The sequence below is a fragment of the Triticum dicoccoides genome, chromosome 3A (genome assembly GCF_002162155.2).
Source record: "Triticum dicoccoides isolate Atlit2015 ecotype Zavitan chromosome 3A, WEW_v2.0, whole genome shotgun sequence".
Taxonomy (NCBI): Eukaryota; Viridiplantae; Streptophyta; class Magnoliopsida; order Poales; family Poaceae; genus Triticum; species Triticum dicoccoides.
The window spans coordinates 12,584,857-12,604,954 of NC_041384.1; the positions used below are offsets into that span (position 1 = coordinate 12,584,857).

The window sequence follows — 20,098 nt, forward strand, 5'->3', positions numbered from 1 at the left end:
AGGAATAAGATCATATCCCGAAGGGATAAGATCAAGATCCCTAAAAAGGGGGGATAACAATCGGTGGGGAAGGAAATAATGAGATTTCTTTCCTCCCACCTTGGCCAACGCCCCAATGAACTTGGAGGGCAAGAAACCAGCCCCTCCACCCCTATATATAGTGGGGAGGCGCATGGGAGCTATACACGAAGTCCTGGCACAGCCCTACCTCTCTTCCTACTCCTCCTCTCCCATGGTGCTTGGCGAAGCCCTGCTGGATTGCCACGCTCCTCCACCACCACCACGCTGTTGTGCTGCTGTTGGATGGAGTCTTCCTCAACCTCTCCCTCTCTCCTTGCTGGATCAAGGCGTGGGAGACGTCACCGGGCTGTACGTGTGTTGAACGCGGAGGTGCCGTGCGTTCGGCACTTGATCATCGGTGATTTGAATCACGACGAGTACGACTCCATCAACCCCGTTCACTTAAACGCTTCCGCTTAGCGATCTACAAGGGTATGTAGATGCACTCTCTTTCTACTCGTTGTTGGTCTCTCCATAGATAGATCTTGGTGACACGTAGGAAAATTTTGAATTTCTGCTACGTTCCCCAACAAGAGGATATCCCTCCCACCATGGTTGTAGGCACTGAGCTACACCTATCCAATTTCCTAGAATACGATGACCCATCGCCGGAGCTCGTGCGTAAAGCAACTCGATGAGTTAGAATGCCCTAGAGTGTGTCATGTAACCAGAGGGAACGGTCCCTGTTGATTCGATGCTTCTAATCATCACAAGACAACCAGAAAGACGTCGGAGAAGATCAAATACAGAAGTTATTTACACGGTCAAACTCTTACTAGATAGTTGTAACCTCATTTCGCTAGCGTGTGACTTGTCGACAAGCAATTGTGCCTTTTCGGAGGACTATTCCCTATAGGTGTGGACAAAATGAACCAACAAAGAGTTATTTTCTTTGTTTTTTAGCTACATTGCTCCATAGAATGCCCAATTATCGTCTTTATTTTCTAGCCTCACAACAAAGACACACTATTTATGCATTCATTAATATGTCCTGATATGCATTGAAGAGACATTTGAATACATGTTTGTAGAGCAGCAACAGATCCTGATTTGATATTGTGGCATTTTTGGTTCATCTGCGATTCTTGACTTATGTTTACATGTGCACATGACTATACATTTAGTGTACATTTTTATTTCACCAAGCCAAACAATTTCACATTATTAGTTCAGAATGTAAGTTTCATCTAAGTAGTTTAAATTAGAGATTTTTGTAAGTAGCTTTTTACGTCTACTAATTTTATCTAGTCCTAATAGAAGATACTTCAAACAGATGACATTAACTAGAAACGAAATTTTGTTCTTTTGACATACAAAAGAGACACGATTGTTTGTAGAGCACCAACAGATCCTGATTTGATATTGTGGAATTTTTGGTGCATTTGAGTCATGACTTATGTTTTCGTGTGTACATGACTATAAATTCAATTTACATATTCACCAAGCCAAATAATATCACATTCTTGATCTAGGATGTAGTTTATCAAATTATTTAAAATGAATATTTTTGTAATTTGTTTTATTTTGTATCATGTACTAATTTTATTTATGTTTAATAGTAGGTTTTTAAAACATATTAAATTAAGTAAAATTGCAACTTTGTTTCTTCCAATCTACCAAGTCTACTAATAGTGGAGTATTTGTTTCAAATTTTTAAACAATAAGTATAAATAAAGTGGTAAAGAACAAAGTGTTGTCGCATAAAAAACTTAACCTGTGTACATACTAGAACTCAACTTGTGCACAAAGAGATTTTAATTTTTTCGTAGTTGCAGAAGAGGGCAAAAATATTAAAGGATTTTTAGCCTCCTTTCTTATATGTGTTTCGAACCCGGCCATGCCCATTTCCACAATGAGACTAGGAAACACATTTTTTGTTTCATAAATACATGTCTTATATTATTAAATAATAATAATAATAATAATAATAATAATAATAATAATAATAATAATAATAATAATAATATCATATACAACCAAATAACCATGACAACTAAGCCCATCATCACATAAAAGACCCTATCAAGGGAGAAATTATGACGAATACTTTAGGCTTCAAGATTCTTGCCAAAGCAGTAACGGAACTCCTTAGTGTTGTGCCACTCTCACCGGTGAAAGACAACATCGATAAATTCAGCCACTGAAGCACCCCTCGCCGTCCAAAGACGGGTGGAAAGAGAGGATTCGATTGGATTAGGGTTTTTTTTCCGGAAAGAAGATCGGATTAGGGTTTGAATATATGTGTTCTTTCCTTTTCTGAAAAGGGCCCCTTGACGAGCTACATGTGGATCAAAGCACACATTTCCGACCTCAACAGACAACAGACGTTTGCTGGGAGAGATGACATCCGTGAACGATTTTGATGGCAATTTGCGTTGACCGAGCATGGTAATTCTAGTTAACGAGCGTGGCAACTCCACTGTAGTTCTGTTCTTCGCCAGAAAACCACCGTGCTTGCAAACCAAAATTGCCATCCTCTTCACAACTAAAGTTGCCATCCCTCCCAGCGAACGTTTGTTTATTACGGTTATTATTACCATATACTACATTTTTTGTCAAAAGATATCTCATTAGGGCATTGGCATTGCCACACGGGGGGCCTTGACAGCCCACACGGCCGATAGCGAGAGGGTCGTCTCGTCCGTCCCTGGGTCCAAAACAAAGCCAGAACCCCCTTCACCTCGAAGCATCTCCAGTCGTCGAAGTTTGCCAGCGCCGCTCTCCTCTCCTCCCCCCTGATACCACTAATCACCTATTTATACTCCAAGAACCAGGATCAATCTCCCCCCAACGCGCCCTAAATCCCCCCACCACTCTGCCGCCGGCGCATCCATCAGCCCCCCTCCCGCCTCCCTCTCTCTCGCGCGCGTGCCGCCGCCGTGGCCGTCGTTCCTCCCCGGGGCACCGCGCTCCCGCCGCCGCCTCTCTGCCCCGTCCGCGGTGCTCGGCCATTGAGCCCCCCTCGAGGTATGTGATTGCTGGCCTCCACAGCTCCTGGGCGCCACCACCCGGCACGCCGTCTAGATCTCTCTCTCTCTCTCTCTCTCTCTCTGGGACGGACGGCATTGCGAAAGCTGCTGCCTTTTAGCTTTTGCGGTTTCTTAATTTGGAGGAGGCCGTACGGCGCCACTGTAGCTAGCTACCTAGCGAATCGTAGAGGCAGGTCGTAGCGCTCTGTATCTTTCTTTCTTCTGAATTTGTTTCCTCGCTCAGCCAATCGCGTCCCTCTCAAGTTCCAACGCTCCTCTCTTCCCCCTCCCCTCCCCTGTTTTGGTATTGAGGCCGCCCTCTGGTCGCAGGCAGCAGAGGGCAGACCGCCCCCTTTCTGTTATCCTGGAACAACCAGAGCCACACAAAGGCCTCAGCATTGCTGCTGGCTGTTCATGCTGAATTTAGTTTTTCTCTTCTCGTTTCAAGTGTTTATTTCCGTATGCGCTCTGCTCAATCATTTCTTGATGCCAGATACTAGGTGCTGGCACATTATTCAGTTGCTACTCATTCGTAGGAAGAGTGGCATCACTCTGTTTGCTGTTCTTGAAGGTCAGTAAGACCATGTATTGATTGATCTTGTATGCTGCCATGGACACTTTGCAGGTGGTGATTTTTGTCAAGGTTGTTGTACCATGGAGGTCTACGGTCGTCACAAGCCTACAAGAGAGTATATCGACAGAGGGTGCAATGGTGTAAAACCGCCCAATAATTTCGGCGAAGTTGATCCCTGGACCGCGTGGGCGTACAGGCCACGGACCATCTCGTTGTTACTCATGGGAACCTGCTTTTTAATGTGAGCTGCTGCTGGATCTCTTTTACCTGTGGAACTATTTATTTTTAGTTTCCTAGAGAGATTCTTACCACAATGATGTCAGTAATACATTGCTGATGGTTGACCTACTATGGCATTTTACCATTGTTTTAAGATCACTGTGAAAAAAAGAGAGTTAAAGAATTGTGAAACGGCTGTATGTTTAATGAGCATCTGTTTTATAATTCTTTATCAGTTGGGCAAGTGGTGCTCTTAATCCGGAAGGAAGCTTCTCTGCTGACCGTGTCTCATCTGTAAAAAGGTATTTTTATTTATGTTATGCCGGAAAAATAATTGTTTCTTAATCACCAACTGAACATCTGTGATAGAACATATCTTCAACTGGGATAATAGTCATTCACCGTTATTTTTCTCGCCTTTTATCTGCTAATTCCCATTTGAGTTGGGCAAATCTGAGTGCTCATATATATATTTTTTCATCTTGTCAACAGGGGCGTCTTTGCGATGATTGCTGTTTTCTTGGCTTATTCTTTTCTTCAGGCACCTTCAACGTGAGTTGCAGAAACTATATAACTTATTTTTTAACTCTTATTTCGTATGAGTGGACATGTAGATATGAATAAGTATATTGTTCACTGCTATGGATCAGAAGGGTAGTGTATTTATGTGTGCTTTATATTTGATCTGATTATCTTCGAGCTTGTGATCTGTAGTACCAACCATAAAAAAAAGGTTTTGTAGTAGCACTAACCAGGACAGCAAAGCCTTACTTCATTTCTGCTCCCTGTATAAATAAGAAACATTGATTATTGCAGACTTCTCCATAAATTTTGTTCCAGAAGTCGCTGGGGTTTGTGCAAACATTTACTGACAGCTACTTCCATTATGATTCAGTGTGCTCATCAGACCACATCCTGCAATTTGGCGCCTGGTCCATGGGATGGCAGTTGTTTACCTTGTGGCCCTCACATTTTTGCTTTTCCAGGTAAGTACAGTTTTGTAAATCTTGTTTGAAAAAAATGCTTATGCCACTCGATTCTTCGGATTCATGAACCTGTCAAAAGCATTGCTAATTAATGATGGAAAAGTCTCTCAGTTTTTTTTGTACTTAGCACGGGGAATTGCGTTTTACTAGTACTTCGGCTCAGGCTTCACACAAAATAAAGATATGCCATTGCACTGATTAAGAAAACCCGGTGACATTGCTTGGCAATTGGAATATCTGGCAGAGTGTATTGATAACAATAGCGCCAATGCCAAGTGTAATATTACAATTTGCAGCGAATACGTATTAATTTGGAAATAGGATGATAAAGAGAGTAAGACGCAATAGAGAAAAGGGCCAGGGTATCCCTTTTCTAATCATTCTGGTAGCTTATTTATGCAACAGAAAACTCCCCAGGCAGCAATAAGAAAGTGCAATGTTCACCTATTGTCTCTGTGTAGCCAAAATGCAAACAGAAAGCTGTTAGCTCCCTGACTTATTTTATGAAAAAGCAGTGAATTATGTAAGCGCATCTGAGGTGAAAAGTTATTTTCTAAATTTATTAATTGTGTAATATAGCACTTTATCTGTATTTAAACAGTTGTACCATTGCTTTGGTATGATCTTTTCCATATATGTACTTTTGAGTTTTATTGGTGAAACAGGTCATCGTAATAAGATGCAACGATGTTAAGAAATTATAGTTTAGCGGCAGAGGCAAAATTAAACAGCAGAGACTGTAATTAGTAGTCATAATTCCTTCTATTTCATTTTGCAGACTCGTGATGATGCTAGGCAGTTCATGAAGTACCTTCACCCTGACCTTGGTGTTGGTAAGACAGATGCTTTTCCATATTTGATCTAATAGTGGACCTTTATCTTGTTGAAGGAATCCTTATTTCACACCATTGTCTGACAGAATTACCTGAAAGATCCTATGGAACCGACTGCCGTATATATGTACCTGATCATCCGAAAAGCAGGTTTAACAATGTTTATGTATGATGACTTCATTCACAAACCTGCTACCTTTCCTTGTTCAATTTTGGTCTGTTGTATTTCTCTGACTGATCATGATCTTGGAGATGCTTCAAGTTACTGATCTGAATATAGGTTTTTCTAGGACATCCTTTTTGACGAGTTTGTTATTGCCCATATCCTTGGATGGTGGGGAAAGGCTATAATGATACGAAACCAACCACTTCTATGGGTGTTATCAATTGGCTTTGAGTTAATGGAGGTATGTACCTTTTACATATGTGTTCAGTTTTATCTTGAAACAAGATCCCTTATGTAATGTTGTGTGAACTGCAGCTAACTTTTCGACATATGTTGCCAAATTTTAACGAATGCTGGTGGGATAGCATTGTTCTAGACATATTGATCTGCAATTGGTTTGGTAAGATTTTTATGTGGTTTTCATTATTTTATCTATATACACAATACCTTTATATGAATTTTGGACTTAGTACCTGCATTTGGTACATGTCGGCAGGCATGTTTTGTTTGTTTTCTTCAATAGATTTAGCTGTTTAGATAGTTAGATTTACCTCCTAGATTTTACCTCTTCTTGAATGGGGGCATCTTGTCTGTGATCCAGGTATCTGGGCTGGTATGAAGACTGTGAGATATTTTGATGGGAGGACATATGAATGGGTTGGCTTGAGTCGCCAGCCCAATATTATGAGTAAGGTATGCTATTACTAATCCGTGTATAGAAAAATGAGTTGCCCAGCAAAGCAATCAGTCGCATTGAGTTTTTATTTAATATTATGCCCAGCTGCAGCTGATCTTTTATCCTACTCAATGTCATGATAGTACGATGAAATCTAGCGAAGGCAAGAATTACTGAGAAACCAGAGCAATTCCTTCAATAGTCTGTCAATTAAAATAATTCCTTAGCTTGTCTGGATTAGTTTATGTACAAGCTCAAACTTTTGAGTGCAAGAGTTCCATCTCGTATGGTTTATAATGAATCTGCAACCACGCGAAATAATCTGCAACTGTTTTTCCACTGACCTATGCAACATCTGTTAGTGTCAGTTTTATGCATTAGCTCCAGTTAAGATGGATACTTCCAGTTTAAGGGACACGCATTTTGCTGGCAGCACAGTAATACTTGCACATATTCATACCTGCCATTGACAGAACTGATATGTTAGTGGGTTACTAACCTTTTAAAACTCTTTCTTCATGTCCTGCAAATCCTTTTTTGAATGTTTTTGTTTGCATATATATAGATACAAACAGCCTGTGTAGGTTTAGATTGTGGTTTGCTGTGCTATACCTGTCCGAATTTTCTATTTGAAGTTGTATGTTCTTGAGCCGTGTCAGTTATCTATTTTAGACTTGATGTCATTAGCCTTGCTCATGAGTTCATTTGTTCAACCTTTTGCCTCTGTTTAGGTGAAAAGGACACTAGGTCAGTTCACACCAGCACAGTGGGACAAGGATGAGTGGTACCCTCTGCTTGGCCCTTGGAGATTCATCCAAGTGCTAAGCCTGTGCGTAATTTTCATGACCATCGAACTTAACACATTCTTTCTTAAGTTCTGCCTCTGGATTCCTCCCCGGAATCCCTTGATTGTCTACCGACTGGTCCTTTGGTGGTTGATTGCGATACCAACCATTCGCGAATACAACACCTATTTGCAGGACAGGTACAAAGTTTGACCCACTAGCTTCAAACTTCATAGCTTATCTTACGTATTCACATAAACATGGAGGCAATCTTGCTGAAAGTAATTGTCTTATATATGCGATAAATGATTTCAGGAACTCTGTGAAGAAGGTGGGGTCTTTCTGTTGGCTTTCGCTGGCTATATGCATCATAGAGCTTCTGATCTGCATCAAGTTTGGCCATGGTGAGTGCTACTAGTCGAGTTTCTTTCTTGGTGCTTGCAGATAGCGTGTGCCTCCTTCTGTCATGTTGACCGTGTCGCTGTCTTCTGAAACAGGTCTCTTCCCGAAGTCCATGCCGTCGTGGCTGATCATATTCTGGACAACTGTGGCCACGCTTCTCATGATGTTCCTTTTTGTGTGGACATGGAAAATTTACCGAACAATGATTAGAAAAAGGTTGTGATTGCAACCAAAGCATTGTTTTCTCCGGCCCACACCATTCTTTTCTCCTCCGATTCAATATTGCTGTGTAAATATCCATTCAAATTGTGTACATGTAGCAGTAGCCATTAATCGGTGACCACGAGAAGGTCAGCGTTAGAAATTTCTTGTTGATCCGCCAGCAGAATAAGCCACCCTTCCTTCCATTCATGTACCCTGTCAATCATCACTGAAACTGTGAAATTCATTTGGCCCGACCTTCTTCGATTTAATGAAAGCAATGAAATAAGGTTATTCTGTCCCATAAGTTCTCTGATCTAAATTCTTGCCGCGTGTGTCTCATGATGTCGGCATAGCGTTCTACTCCATTATAATCTGAAGAACAAGATGATCTCGCTGTTCTTGGTGACTCATTGACTAGTAGGTGTGTTCAGAGCTGCAGAATGTGTGAGGCTGTTGGCATGTGAGTTACATTATTAAGTTTCAGTGTAGTTCAACAGTCGCGTGCTTTGTTTTTGTGCTGTATTGTGTGAGCCCGTGTGGTTACTGAACCTGATTGATATCAACGTTGATATGGCCGGCAAATTATTCAGGCGTCCACTCGCTACTATGGGGTTGTAATCTTGTACTCCCTTCCTCCGGGTTTATTAGGGTTGTAATCTTGTACTCCCTTCCTCCGGGTTTATTAGGCCCGTAGACAGAATCGGCAAGACCAAGGCAGTCTCTTATTCGCGCATGTTAATTGAGGCGTTGTCCCTCGAGTAATTACATGATGCTTCGTATGGCATGTCATTTACTGCAGATAATTTATACCGCTACAATTCTGCATGCTCTCCACCAATAGCATGCACGACTTTCCCTCTGGAGCCTATGCATGCGAATTTATTTCCCGCGAGACTAGCGGATGCCAAGCGAAATCTCCATGCATGTAGCGTCAGCGAATTAATTATCACCTTGATAATGCTGCCTCATGCGTTAAACTTGCATGCATGCATTCTTTCCAATTAATTTTTCTTGGCAGTCGGACCAAAGGGCCTAACAGGAAGGGACGCCTCTCCTTTGCTCACGGGCCTAATAAACCCGGACGGAGGGAGTAGCTGCGGTCTCTGTGCTGCTGGGTCCTAACTGATTCCATCCTCATACCAGTTTTCTCAAAAATGACCATTAGGTAAAACGAAAACAAAGAAGCAACATACTCCCTCCGTTCCAAAATAGATGACTCAACTTTATACTAATTTTAGTATAAAATTGGTTCATCTATTTTAGAACGGAGGGAGTATTTGTTAATGTGCAGTTGCTGAACTGGCCGTTCTTGCCTAATTTTTGTATGCTAGTGCCAAGATCGCAGCATTTCGGCAACTATTTACATTTTTTGTTCACAAACCCACTTCAATTTCCACCGAATCAAATCGCTTCCATCCACACAAGAATACCTTTTCTTTTGAGTTGTGCACAAGAATACTCTGGCCACTCTACTAGTTAGCTTTTTTTTTTGAGAATTGGAAAGCACTTTATTCAGACATAATGTTCGACGGGATACAAATAACATCTGGCCTACTAGAGAGCCATAAGTGCCTACCAACATCTAAAGACAAAGCAGCCTTATACAGACTGTGTGCCTCAAAATTCAGTGCCCTGTTCTCATGTATGATTTGCACTGACGTAAAGCTTTGAATCTTCCTTTTGATTTCATCAATAATCACTCCTAATCGGCCCCTGTAGGATCCTTTAACATGGATAATTGTCGCAGCACAGTCCGTTGATAAAACTCTAGCACCCCAAATCTGCAGCTAAAGACAGCCCCTTGCTGCACGCCGTTGATTTCAGAATTCCAGGTTCAGTCATGTCTGGAATTCTGATGGCCGAGGCTCCCAGGTATTCACCCGTGTCATCTCTACACATAGCTGCAAAAGCACCCCTATCTCCATTCCTACCTACAGAAGCATCAACGTGTATTTTGACTGATCCCGTTGACGGAGCGCTTTGTTAGATGTGTATAGTTCATTGTATACATCCTCATTGTATAAGGGGCTTTTCTGCACTTTACCACATCTGTATACTTCCTCCGTCCGTGAATAAGTGTACATCTATCTTTTGTTCTAAGTCAAAGATTTAGAATTTTGACCAACTTTATAGAAAATAGTAGTAGCATATATGATATCAAATTGATATATTATGAAAGTACATTTCAAAACGAATCCAGCGGTACTAATTTAGTGCCATAAATGCTGCTACGTTTTCCTATAAAATTGGTCAAAGTTTTAAAACTTTGACTTAAGACAAAAGCTAGATGTACACTTATTCACGGACGGAGGGAGTATGTACTGGCCGCTGACCCTCAGTAAAGTTAGTTGCTCATTATCCAACATGGTATCAGATGCTAGGCTAGCCATTCCCCCCCCCCTTCCCGCACGCTGCAACTCCGTGCACTCTGCCCGCAGCCTCCCCACCGTCGGCTGTCTCCGGCCCGTAGCCTCCCACCGCGGGCGTTCTCTTCCACGTCCAGCCGCTGTCTCGTCCAAGCCGTTGCTGGCACCGCCGGGCCTCGCTAGTCCGGCCGTTGCTGCCGCCACCGGGGCTCGTCCAGCCGTCGCCGACTCCGGCCTCTCCAGCCGCCGCCGGGGCTTGTCCAGCCGTCGCCGCCTCCCGGCCTCTCCTCCGCCTCCGAGGCCCGTCCTGCTGCAGCTCCTCCCGACCTCCCCCGCCGCCCGTACGCCACGGTTGCTGCAGCTCCGCCCGTCCGCCGTACGGCCACAGCGCCTCCCGGTCTCTCCAGCCGCTGCCGCCGGTTCTTGTCCCGCCCAGGCTGGCCGCTGCTGCTCCCCGCTAGCGTTTTGCTCGAGGGTGGAGCATCTGCCTCGATCCAGCCCCGATCCAGATCGGGTCATCTCTCTGTTGACCAAAAAAAGAGGCATAAACATCGGAGTGACTTCCTCATGTCCTCTTCGGGCTATGTCGCGGTCCCTCGGTGCTCGGTGATCTTCGATGGCACCAACTATGCTGAGTTTGCGGGGTTCATGCGTATCCATATGCGCGGTCTTCTTCTGTGGGGCGTCCTATCTGGCGAGGTCTCCTGTCCGCCATGCCCTGTTGCTCCTGTGGCCCCTACCCCGCCGGTGCCGCTGGTTCTTGCGGCCAATGCTTCTCAGGCTGATCGCGATGCAGTCAAGGCGCTTGATGATGCTGTTGTTGATGCTTATGATCAGCAGGTATCTGCCTATTCCGATGCTCTCTCTATCTATCGGGATGATCTGTCTGCCTACACTCGGTGGTGCAATGATGATGCTCGTGCTGCTGCTGCTGTTCTTACTGCGAGTGTCCTTCCTCAGTTTGCTTCGGAGTTCATGGGCCTCGGTACTGTTGCAGCGATGTGGTCTTATCTCTGTCAGCGCTATCAGCCCTCTGGTGATGCTCTTTACTTATCTGTGGTGTGACAGGAGCATGCTCTTCAGCAGGGTGACTCATCTGTTGACGAGTTCTACACACAGAGTTCTGCCATCTAGCATCAACTGGACTCTCTTCGGACAGTTGTTTTGAGTCAGCTTTCTTCGGAGCTTTTTTCCTTTCATTTTGTTTCTTTTTGTTTTCTTCTCCGTTTTTTCATTCCTTTTGCATTTTGTTTCTTTTCCTTTTTGTCCTTCTTTTCTTTTTTTCATTTTATTTGTTCTTTTGGTTATTATTTCACATTTTTTTATATGTCAACAACATTTTTCTAATACAGGTCTAAGATTTTTCCAATAGAAATTAAACACATTTTTTATATTTTTCAAATGCTTGATTAATATTTTGAAATACAAGATTAACATTTTTTAATATATGGTCAATATTTTTTCTATATATTTTATACTTTTTTAAATGCTCGATTAATAGTTTTCAAATGAAAATATAAAATAATTTTGAATACGCGGTCAATATTTTATATATACACATTTAATATTTTCTAAATTCTTGATTAACATTGTATAAATTCTTCATTAACATTTTTATGTACATGAACAAATTTTTTTATCATTTTTTAATAGACATTTTTTCAATACATGATTTACATTTTTTCAATACACATTTAACATTTTCCAACTGCTTGATTGACATTTTCCAAATACTTGTGCAACATTAATTTTTCTAATGCTTGATTAACATTTTATTTAAATGGTTAATTATTTAATCATTTCTCTAATACATGGTCAACATATTATCTATACACATTTAACATTTCTCAAATTCTTGATTAACATTTTTCAAATACTTGTTCAATATTATTTTTTCAAAATGATTGATTACATTTTCATATACATGATAAGCAATATCATTTTTTCTATACATGGCTGACAATTTTTCTATACACATTCAACATTTTTCTGAATGTTTGATTAACATTTCTTGACACTTGTTCTTCATTTTTCAAATGTGTTTTGTAGAGTGTTTTTTGTAATATATATTTAGAATATTTTAAAATTAGATAAAAAAAGAAGCAAAAAAGAAAAAAAAATATAATAGAAAACCCCCCAGAAAAAAGAGCCTGTGGCCTGCCCCACGCAGGGGCCGGCCCCTCTCTCTTGTCCCTTTAGCTAGTCGGAAGCTGGACTCGCCGAAGGCGGGATATAGGGGTGCCCTGCCATTACTAGGCTTATGTCAGTTTGTACTTGAAGAACTAAGTAGGCTTATTTGAAGTACAGTGTGATCTGTTCTAGTGAAAACTTATGTGAATTTATAATGTCAGACCCAAGATGAAAAATATGCAGTATCGGTTTCCAGCACATACCACCTGACAAATGTAGCTTCTCGTACCAGACGATAGTTCGTGTGGCATTTGTCAGGACATATTTTAGAGTGTGCGTTCACTTATTTTGCTTCATATGTAATCTCAATTGGAATCTTCAAAAAGACTTATATTTAGAAATGAAGGGAATACTAAGCATGGGAGGACAAAATTGCACCAAGACTACCGAAGATACAAGCGTTGGTGGAGTGCAGAACATTCGTGACAAGCGAGGGAGCCGCAGAGGGACCATGAGAAAAGAGAAGATAAAGTTTTTTTTTGCGTGTAAGAGAAGATAAAGGTTGGCACAAAAAAATAACTAAAAACATCTCTAGCAGATCCCGTAAAGCACCACCTGTAAAAAAATGATACACAGGCTCTCCTAAAACGAATTTACGGTATCGCGAGGCATGAACATATCCCATAAACCTGTACCGTAAACATTTTTATTTTTATTTTTTCTCCTCACGCTTCTTCCCCGGACGCATGCATGGATGAACTCGAACTCCGGCCGGCCAGAAGCCTCGGACGGAACATATCCCGTAAACCTGTATCGTAAACGTTTTTATTTTTATTTTTTTCTCCTCACGCTTCTTCCTCGGGAAGCATGCACGGATGAACTCGAACTCTGGCCGGCCGTAATGGCGCCGCTTCGGCCTGCCGCCTGATGGCCCGCTGCCTGCTTCGGCGACACTCCGGTGATGCTCCGGTGATGCCCCGGTGACACTCCAGCCCGGCGCGTGCTCCGGCGATGCTCCGGCCGGCCGCTGGCGAGCTCCTCCGCCTGCTCGCTGCTCATGTGCGGCGTCGTGAGACCCCCTGCTCCGGCGTTGACCGGTTTATGAGATCCTCCAAAAAACTGCTGAAATCCACTAGATATAAATAATTGGGACTCGAATATAGGGGAGCCTGTATAAATTTTTACGGGGTATGTTGTTTTATGGGATCTATTCGGGGCGTGTTTTTTCCAGCTTGTACCATAAATATCAAGGTTAGATCGCTTTTATAGAATCTGCTAGAGATGCTCCAAGCCGTGCGCTTGCAGCTTGTTCCCCGTGCAGTCTGTTGCATCCCGTTGCAATTAATGCACTCAGGCGCATCATATTGTTTAAAGACGATAAAACTGTAATAGGGCTGAGACCATGGTTAATAATATAGCCAACACTCAGTTATAAAGTGAAATGTCATATGGAGCCAACCTAATAGTCGATATATACAATAACAAGTTTTAAATATATAATATTTTATAAATAGTTGGTCCACTTTACACCCTTACATAGTGTCATGGGGCTCGTGCTAGAGCTGGCTAATAACTTTGAAAACCGCTTATCTTCTCTCTTTTCTTTTCTCTCCTCCAAATAAGCAAAGATATAATACTATATAATCCGTATAGCCTGTTTATGTCAACTTGTTGTACTTGCTCCGAGAATACAATCAAGGGTGCACATCGACATGAGTTGACTGGTTTGATTTGAGGAGCAGCTGAGCCTGAGCTCATAATCGAATATTCGAATTTAGGCTAGCTATTGTGTTAGACGCAAATGTCGTCTGTGAATGTCAGGCAGATCGACCGCGGGATTCCCATACGAATCAAGCTTTGTACATGATTTGAGCTAGCTTTGTACATGACCAAGCTGAATCGCTAGCTTTTTGTTGACGTGCGTCCTAGGTATTAGAGTTCTCAGGCGTGAGGTTGTGCGGTGCATCTCAATGGACATCAATCTCTCGCCTTGTGACAAGATGTTTGGTGCTAAACCAGTCACAACGTATTTTCATTTTCGAGTATCAACTATCAAATGCAATTCTCGTTGAGTCGAGACCATTAAAATGGGATTGTCGCAAGCACTTGCCCACTACTACATGGAGCTGGCCTTCGCCACTGCGTCTGCCAACTCCACTATCAAGGATATCGGAGAGTTCTGTGACTCGTCACTGCAAGAAGAGCACGCCTCACCATCCAGCGGACGTTGTGCCCCACCATCACTAGCACAAGGACTACTTCCTTTTGCAATATATTTTGCATAAGCACGCCTCAACAAGTTTATTACGACCATCAATCCTAAAACGCATCCATTGATGATGAAGAGACCCGCAAAGCTCCGTGAACTGAGGCGTGGGGAGCCAGCTTCCAGACTTCCATAGTCCGGTGACAAGATTGAATCCTTGAACCACTTCTTCTCAATACTAGAACCTTCAGACCCTTCTATCAAATTTAACACGGCCTTGGAAAGATCATCCACCAATGGAGAGCCTTTAGGGAAAACCTGTACAAAGGTGCAACATATTAGGCACGGTAAAGCCAAGTTAGCAAGCTCCAAAACTTGAGCATAGGTTGTAGCAGCAACTTACAAAGCCAAAACCGGCTGTCTTGTCAATGGGACCAACCTTTCGGAACTCTTTTCCGTACTCCAAGAGGAAAGAATTTATGTATGGTGTTTCATCGAAGATGGCAGATACCCCTTCATTCTTTGATCCAGACCTCAATGCTTTTGCATATTCCTCATGTGTGCTAAAAGCTTTTATCCGCGGCTCCTCAAATTGGAGCCTCCTCAACATTGAGTGCACAAATGAGCCACTCTGATACCCAACATTATCATCATTCTGTAAAAGTTGCCTTGGGTCTGTAATTAAAGGTGGGAGCTTCTTTGCAGTTAAAATGGACGACAAGCTTGCCGTGTAACTCTGCACTATAATTACCATTACGAAGCACCAGGATACCACAATAACTTTTGATTGGAGGCTTTTGAACTTTTGATCTATCCCTGAAATGTTAGTAGAGTCTGTAAGTTGGAGTCCATAGTATAAAGTAAGTTGGAGTTCATAGTATAAAGGTAAACAAAGTTTGCGAATTTGAAAAGAGCAAATTAGGCCGATTATAAGTACATACCATGCATAGAAGTCCCAGTGAAGAATGCGAAGTAGAAAGCAGCGTTGAACTGTTTCCATTTGGAACCCCTTAATTCATCATTTATAGGCTTTTCAATCATCCACACAATTAGGCCAGTGAAGAACATAAAAAGTATTATAGCAATCCAGAGGTCCTTCGTTAGTGGCTCTAAGAAGACCCACATGGCTGGTTCATCCTCATCTTTACTAGCTAGAACAAGCATCGACACACCAGAATCTGTGTACGGAACTGTGAAGTCCACATACCTAGTTCGATTGGCGATAATTGTCACATCACCCACTACTGCATCAAATTTCTACGACCCAAACATGAAAATAGAAAGAAAAATGTGTTACTATTAAATGAAGACTGTTTAAAATTCAAAACAAAAGAAGTTTGTTGAGAATATAGAATAATCAGGGCTAACCTTGAAATAAACCTGTGATACTAGTGTGTCATAAGAATCTGAACAGTCATACGGAATGTACCGGTAGCGTAGCCCATACGGCAGTTTCTTCACAGCAGCCTCAAAGACATCAATGCTGTAGCCTTTGACAATTGGTATACTAGAGCTAGGATTGGTCTCAACATGCACAAAGACCTCAGAATCCCGTCTCACGGGCACACCAATCTGGAGTGTCGTTCCATTTTCAGGGAAGCCCCATCCTCTGGGCACTGTTATTGAATTTCCTGGCCAAATAACTGTTCTCGTGACTTGATCCGCCCTTGTCGTATGTTTAGCTTGGCCAGGCCTAGTGCTAGAGTTAAGAAACGCTGAAAGACCGTTACCAAGGTTCCAAAAGCCAATGCGTCTAATTTCCTCTTCAATCACATTGACAATCTCATATGTTGGAACTGGCAAGTGCCTATCAACAAACATGAATCTCCCGGCCAATCCTTCATATTCCCCATCCATTATGTAAGTGAGGAGTTCTGGTTCAGCAGGAGATGCTTGGAGATCATCTACTAACTTGTCCATATTCCCTAGTTTAGACCTTAGTTGTAAGGATCTGAACCTCTTAGCTTTCTCTGTTGCAGATGCTATTGCCCATAACAAATCATATGACCAGTATTGGAAGATGGTTGGTTTTGCCACCCGAACATCGGGGTCTTTATGGTATGTGGATCTGTATTGAGTGACAAACCGAGCCATGAAACCATTGATCCTCGTAGTCTTTGCTACATATGGCCGGAAACCGACAACACCCTGCATGGTTTCAATGGTATGTTGGGGAAGCACATCAAGGGCATTACCGATGTCATCTGTGACAATCCATACATACCCTTCAGTCATCATACCGATTGTTGAAGCTCGAGCAAATAGGCGGGAAGCATCGGCTGGCAACATATGAACGATGAATACACGTGTTTGCATGGTCTTCAGCTTGTATAGTTCCACATCAATTCGGTAATCAGGGGATGTAGTAGGGATGGCAGAATGGTTAATGACATGGACGTCAATGGACTCAAGAGCACTAGTAATGGAAGGGAGAATGCTGAGACCATGATTGTTGTCCTCATGGACCAGAACAACATTTTTCCAGCCATATGCCTTAATAAAGGCAGCAATCGAAGCTGCTTGGGAAGAGCCCTTGACACAAGCATGAAGGAAGTACGGAGCATGACATTGAGTAATTGTATCACCTGTTGCAGATGAGGTGATGAAGGGAACCTTGGTTTTGTTCGCTAGGTAGGTCAAGAATTCTGCTTGTAAAGTATTCTGTGGACCGATGACAACCCCAACCTTTTTGTTATCGATGAGATCTATTGCTGCAAGGCAAAAGAATTATCAACTTTCAGTAAAGTGTAATGAAATCTGGATGTGTGGTAAAAATACTGGAGACATGCACTTCAAAAATTATGGAAAACTAAGAGCCAATAACAACTTGTATTTTCTGTGATCTTTTTCTAATTGGCTTCTCATGTGTTATTCGGGCAAGAGTGGAGTTGAATGCATGGACCAAAACGGTGATGGAAAAAGGATGGGACTAACAAACGAAAGCAAATAAAATGGTATAATACTATATAACGTACCATTTGTGATGTACATATCCGGGCAATATTTCATTTCTTTCATTTTTTGAATGGAAACTATACTTTGTAAAACACATGATTTTATAATAGTGCAAACTATTTTTTTCCTTTTGATTCCCAAGTCCAACATGGTGACACATAACTCAAACGAAGTTCAGCGTACGGAAGCCCACCATGTGCAACCATGCCCGAACTACATGCAATCGCTAAGCGCTCTCAAGTGTGCCTAACAAACTGAAAAGGAGTCTGATTGCATGACATAAACCCTAGCCACTGGAGGGAAGCTCCATTTCTTGCCTCTGTTTCCTTTAGTTCCCCACGTCCCCTATAGCTACTTCGGTAACAGGAGATGCTGGGACCATAGATACACGTTGGAGTGCAGTCTACGTTATGGTACATAGGTGGCGGTGGCCTGAAGGTGGAGGCAACGTCACATGAAATAAAAGTGCCATGACTCAGTCTCACTAATTCTAGTTGTGACCATCTTTGTCTACACGACACACATTGTCGGCTATGGATCTGGTGGGTTATCGTCAGTTGAAAAAAATAACGCGTTATAGCGCCTCTACTAGCAATGCTATAGCATTATGAGGAATGCTTCGCTAAATGAATCAATGTGCATTGTCTCGCTAATAGCACGCTATAACATAATATAACACTCAAATAGCGTATTTTAAGGGCCACTCTATTTTACCATAGCACACTGTTTTTTTCATTCGTTCTCGTCTGGTGCTTCAGCTTGTCAAGAAGGTGTTGGTGCCAGGTTTGATGAGTTTGGTTCGATCGGGTTTTTCTTCAGTTTCACTTTTTGTGCCTCCGGCAACGAAACAGTGGTTCCACAGGTTTCTCACCTTTTTGGGTGGAAGATCATGCGGCTTTTTAATACATACTATGCGAGTCAAGTTTGTTTAGGTTTAGCCCTTTTCATTTATAGTTTTCTTCACTGGAGCCTCGGAGAGAAGTCAAGTTACAAAAGATGGAGCTAGAGGCAGCGACTTAGAAGAACTTACATGTAACTTTTGGTTGTATCATAGATCTTTGTTGTACACATGGGTGTTTCAGTTTCTTCAGTTGGATTTAATGTGTTCAATTCATGAATACATAGGATTCTTTGTCTATAAAAGAAAGCTAGCTGCTCTGGTGGCAAATAGGAAGATGGCGCAGGCCGTAACACTTGTAACTGAATCTCTGGATGAAATGAGAAGCATTCCTCTCACGGCGATTCCACGAGATTACTGTCCCAATTCGTTGATGGGGTAGATCGATCTTTAACAATAATATAAACCACCTATATAAGCTTCCGCCACTCACCAGGAGTACGAGGGTTACCAGTTGGGCATTTTGGGAAATTATAGGAATATAAACATGATTGTTTAGTTCATATAGCCTGGGTGACGTTAATTTTCTCTTAGTAAGTACAATTTTCTTACTGTTGCCTAAGATAAGGCCTTTGGCATCCAAGAAAATCTTCATTATAGTAGTATATGTCATGTTTTAATTATTACTCCCTCTGTCCTATAATGTAAGATGTTTTTTGACACTAGTGTAGTGTCAAAAAAGCGTCTTATATTATGAGATGGAAGGAGTGGTATTTTTGCAAAATCCTTTAATTAATTGTGTGATTTAGTCTTGTGGGCATGGTTACTAGCTAGAGATGGCTTCACGACAAGTTTTGTTCTCATCTCTTCGTGACATAAAATGCTGGTTTTGATCTACTCCAAGATTATAACTAGTACTAGTTCTTCTAGACCTTGTATGCATACTAATGTTATTCAAAGAGGATACATGCGTACATGCATGCATGCAAGATGACCAGACAATTCAATGCGCGCGAGTACGTAGGCGTATATAGGAGTACGTACCTGCAGATGCGGCGGTGACGACGTCTTGGTGTGAGTCCCTGACGTGGAGCTTGACCCTGGTGGTGTAGCTGGGGTGCGTGGCATAGAAGTCGTGCAGCGCCATCTCCATGCTGAGAAGGCTCTTCTTCCCCAGCTCCGTCGCCAGGTCCAGTATCACCCCAACGTTGGCCGTCACCAGCGATGGCGGCGGTGGCACAGATGCGGCGGTGGCGGCACCGTCGAGGAGGAAGAGGAAGAGTACGCCGAGGAGCTGGCAAGCCACATTAGCACGTAGTACTACAGGGGAAGCCATATGCATGCAGATCGCAGTAGTCAGCACTAAACACAGCAAGACGTAGCTATAGCAAGCATCCGATTAGGGGTGGTTAAATACTTGCTAGCATCCTCTAATGGCGGCGCTATTACCGGGCTTCTTCCTGCTCGATCGTTTGAATTTCCCTCTTCTTCATGGGCGTACGAGGATTGACCGTAACTTACTCGGTTGTTAGGTACATCACATACATCCGCCAAGTATACTAAGCAGCCAAGCAGGGCGTCCAATGGTTGCAACGTACGTAGTACCGTACCGTAGTGGATAAGATGTAGAGCTACTCGATCTAGCTGATGCTGATCCATACCGGCATTATCCATCCATCAACCGGCCCCACTGGAATGCATTTTGTTTTCATTTACCTCGTTCAGCGCG

General features: G+C 42.4%; 1 protein-coding gene and 1 pseudogene across 1 annotated transcript; one reads left to right on the top strand and one right to left on the bottom strand.

Moving 5' to 3' along the window:
• Positions 1–3,639: 3,639 nt before the first annotated feature.
• Positions 3,640–8,175, top strand: LOC119266669 (annotated as a pseudogene).
• A 6,311-nt stretch (positions 8,176–14,486) lies between these two features.
• LOC119271716 (glutamate receptor 2.7-like) lies at positions 14,487–19,705 on the bottom strand. The gene is made up of 5 exons (XM_037553434.1): positions 19,414–19,705; positions 15,945–17,287; positions 15,518–15,833; positions 15,016–15,386; positions 14,487–14,894 (listed from the first exon to the last, which is right to left on the bottom strand). The coding sequence occupies exons 1-5, from the start codon at positions 19,703–19,705 to the stop codon at positions 14,487–14,489; spliced, it is 2,730 nt and encodes a 909-aa protein (XP_037409331.1).
• Between the last annotated feature and the right edge of the window lie 393 nt (positions 19,706–20,098).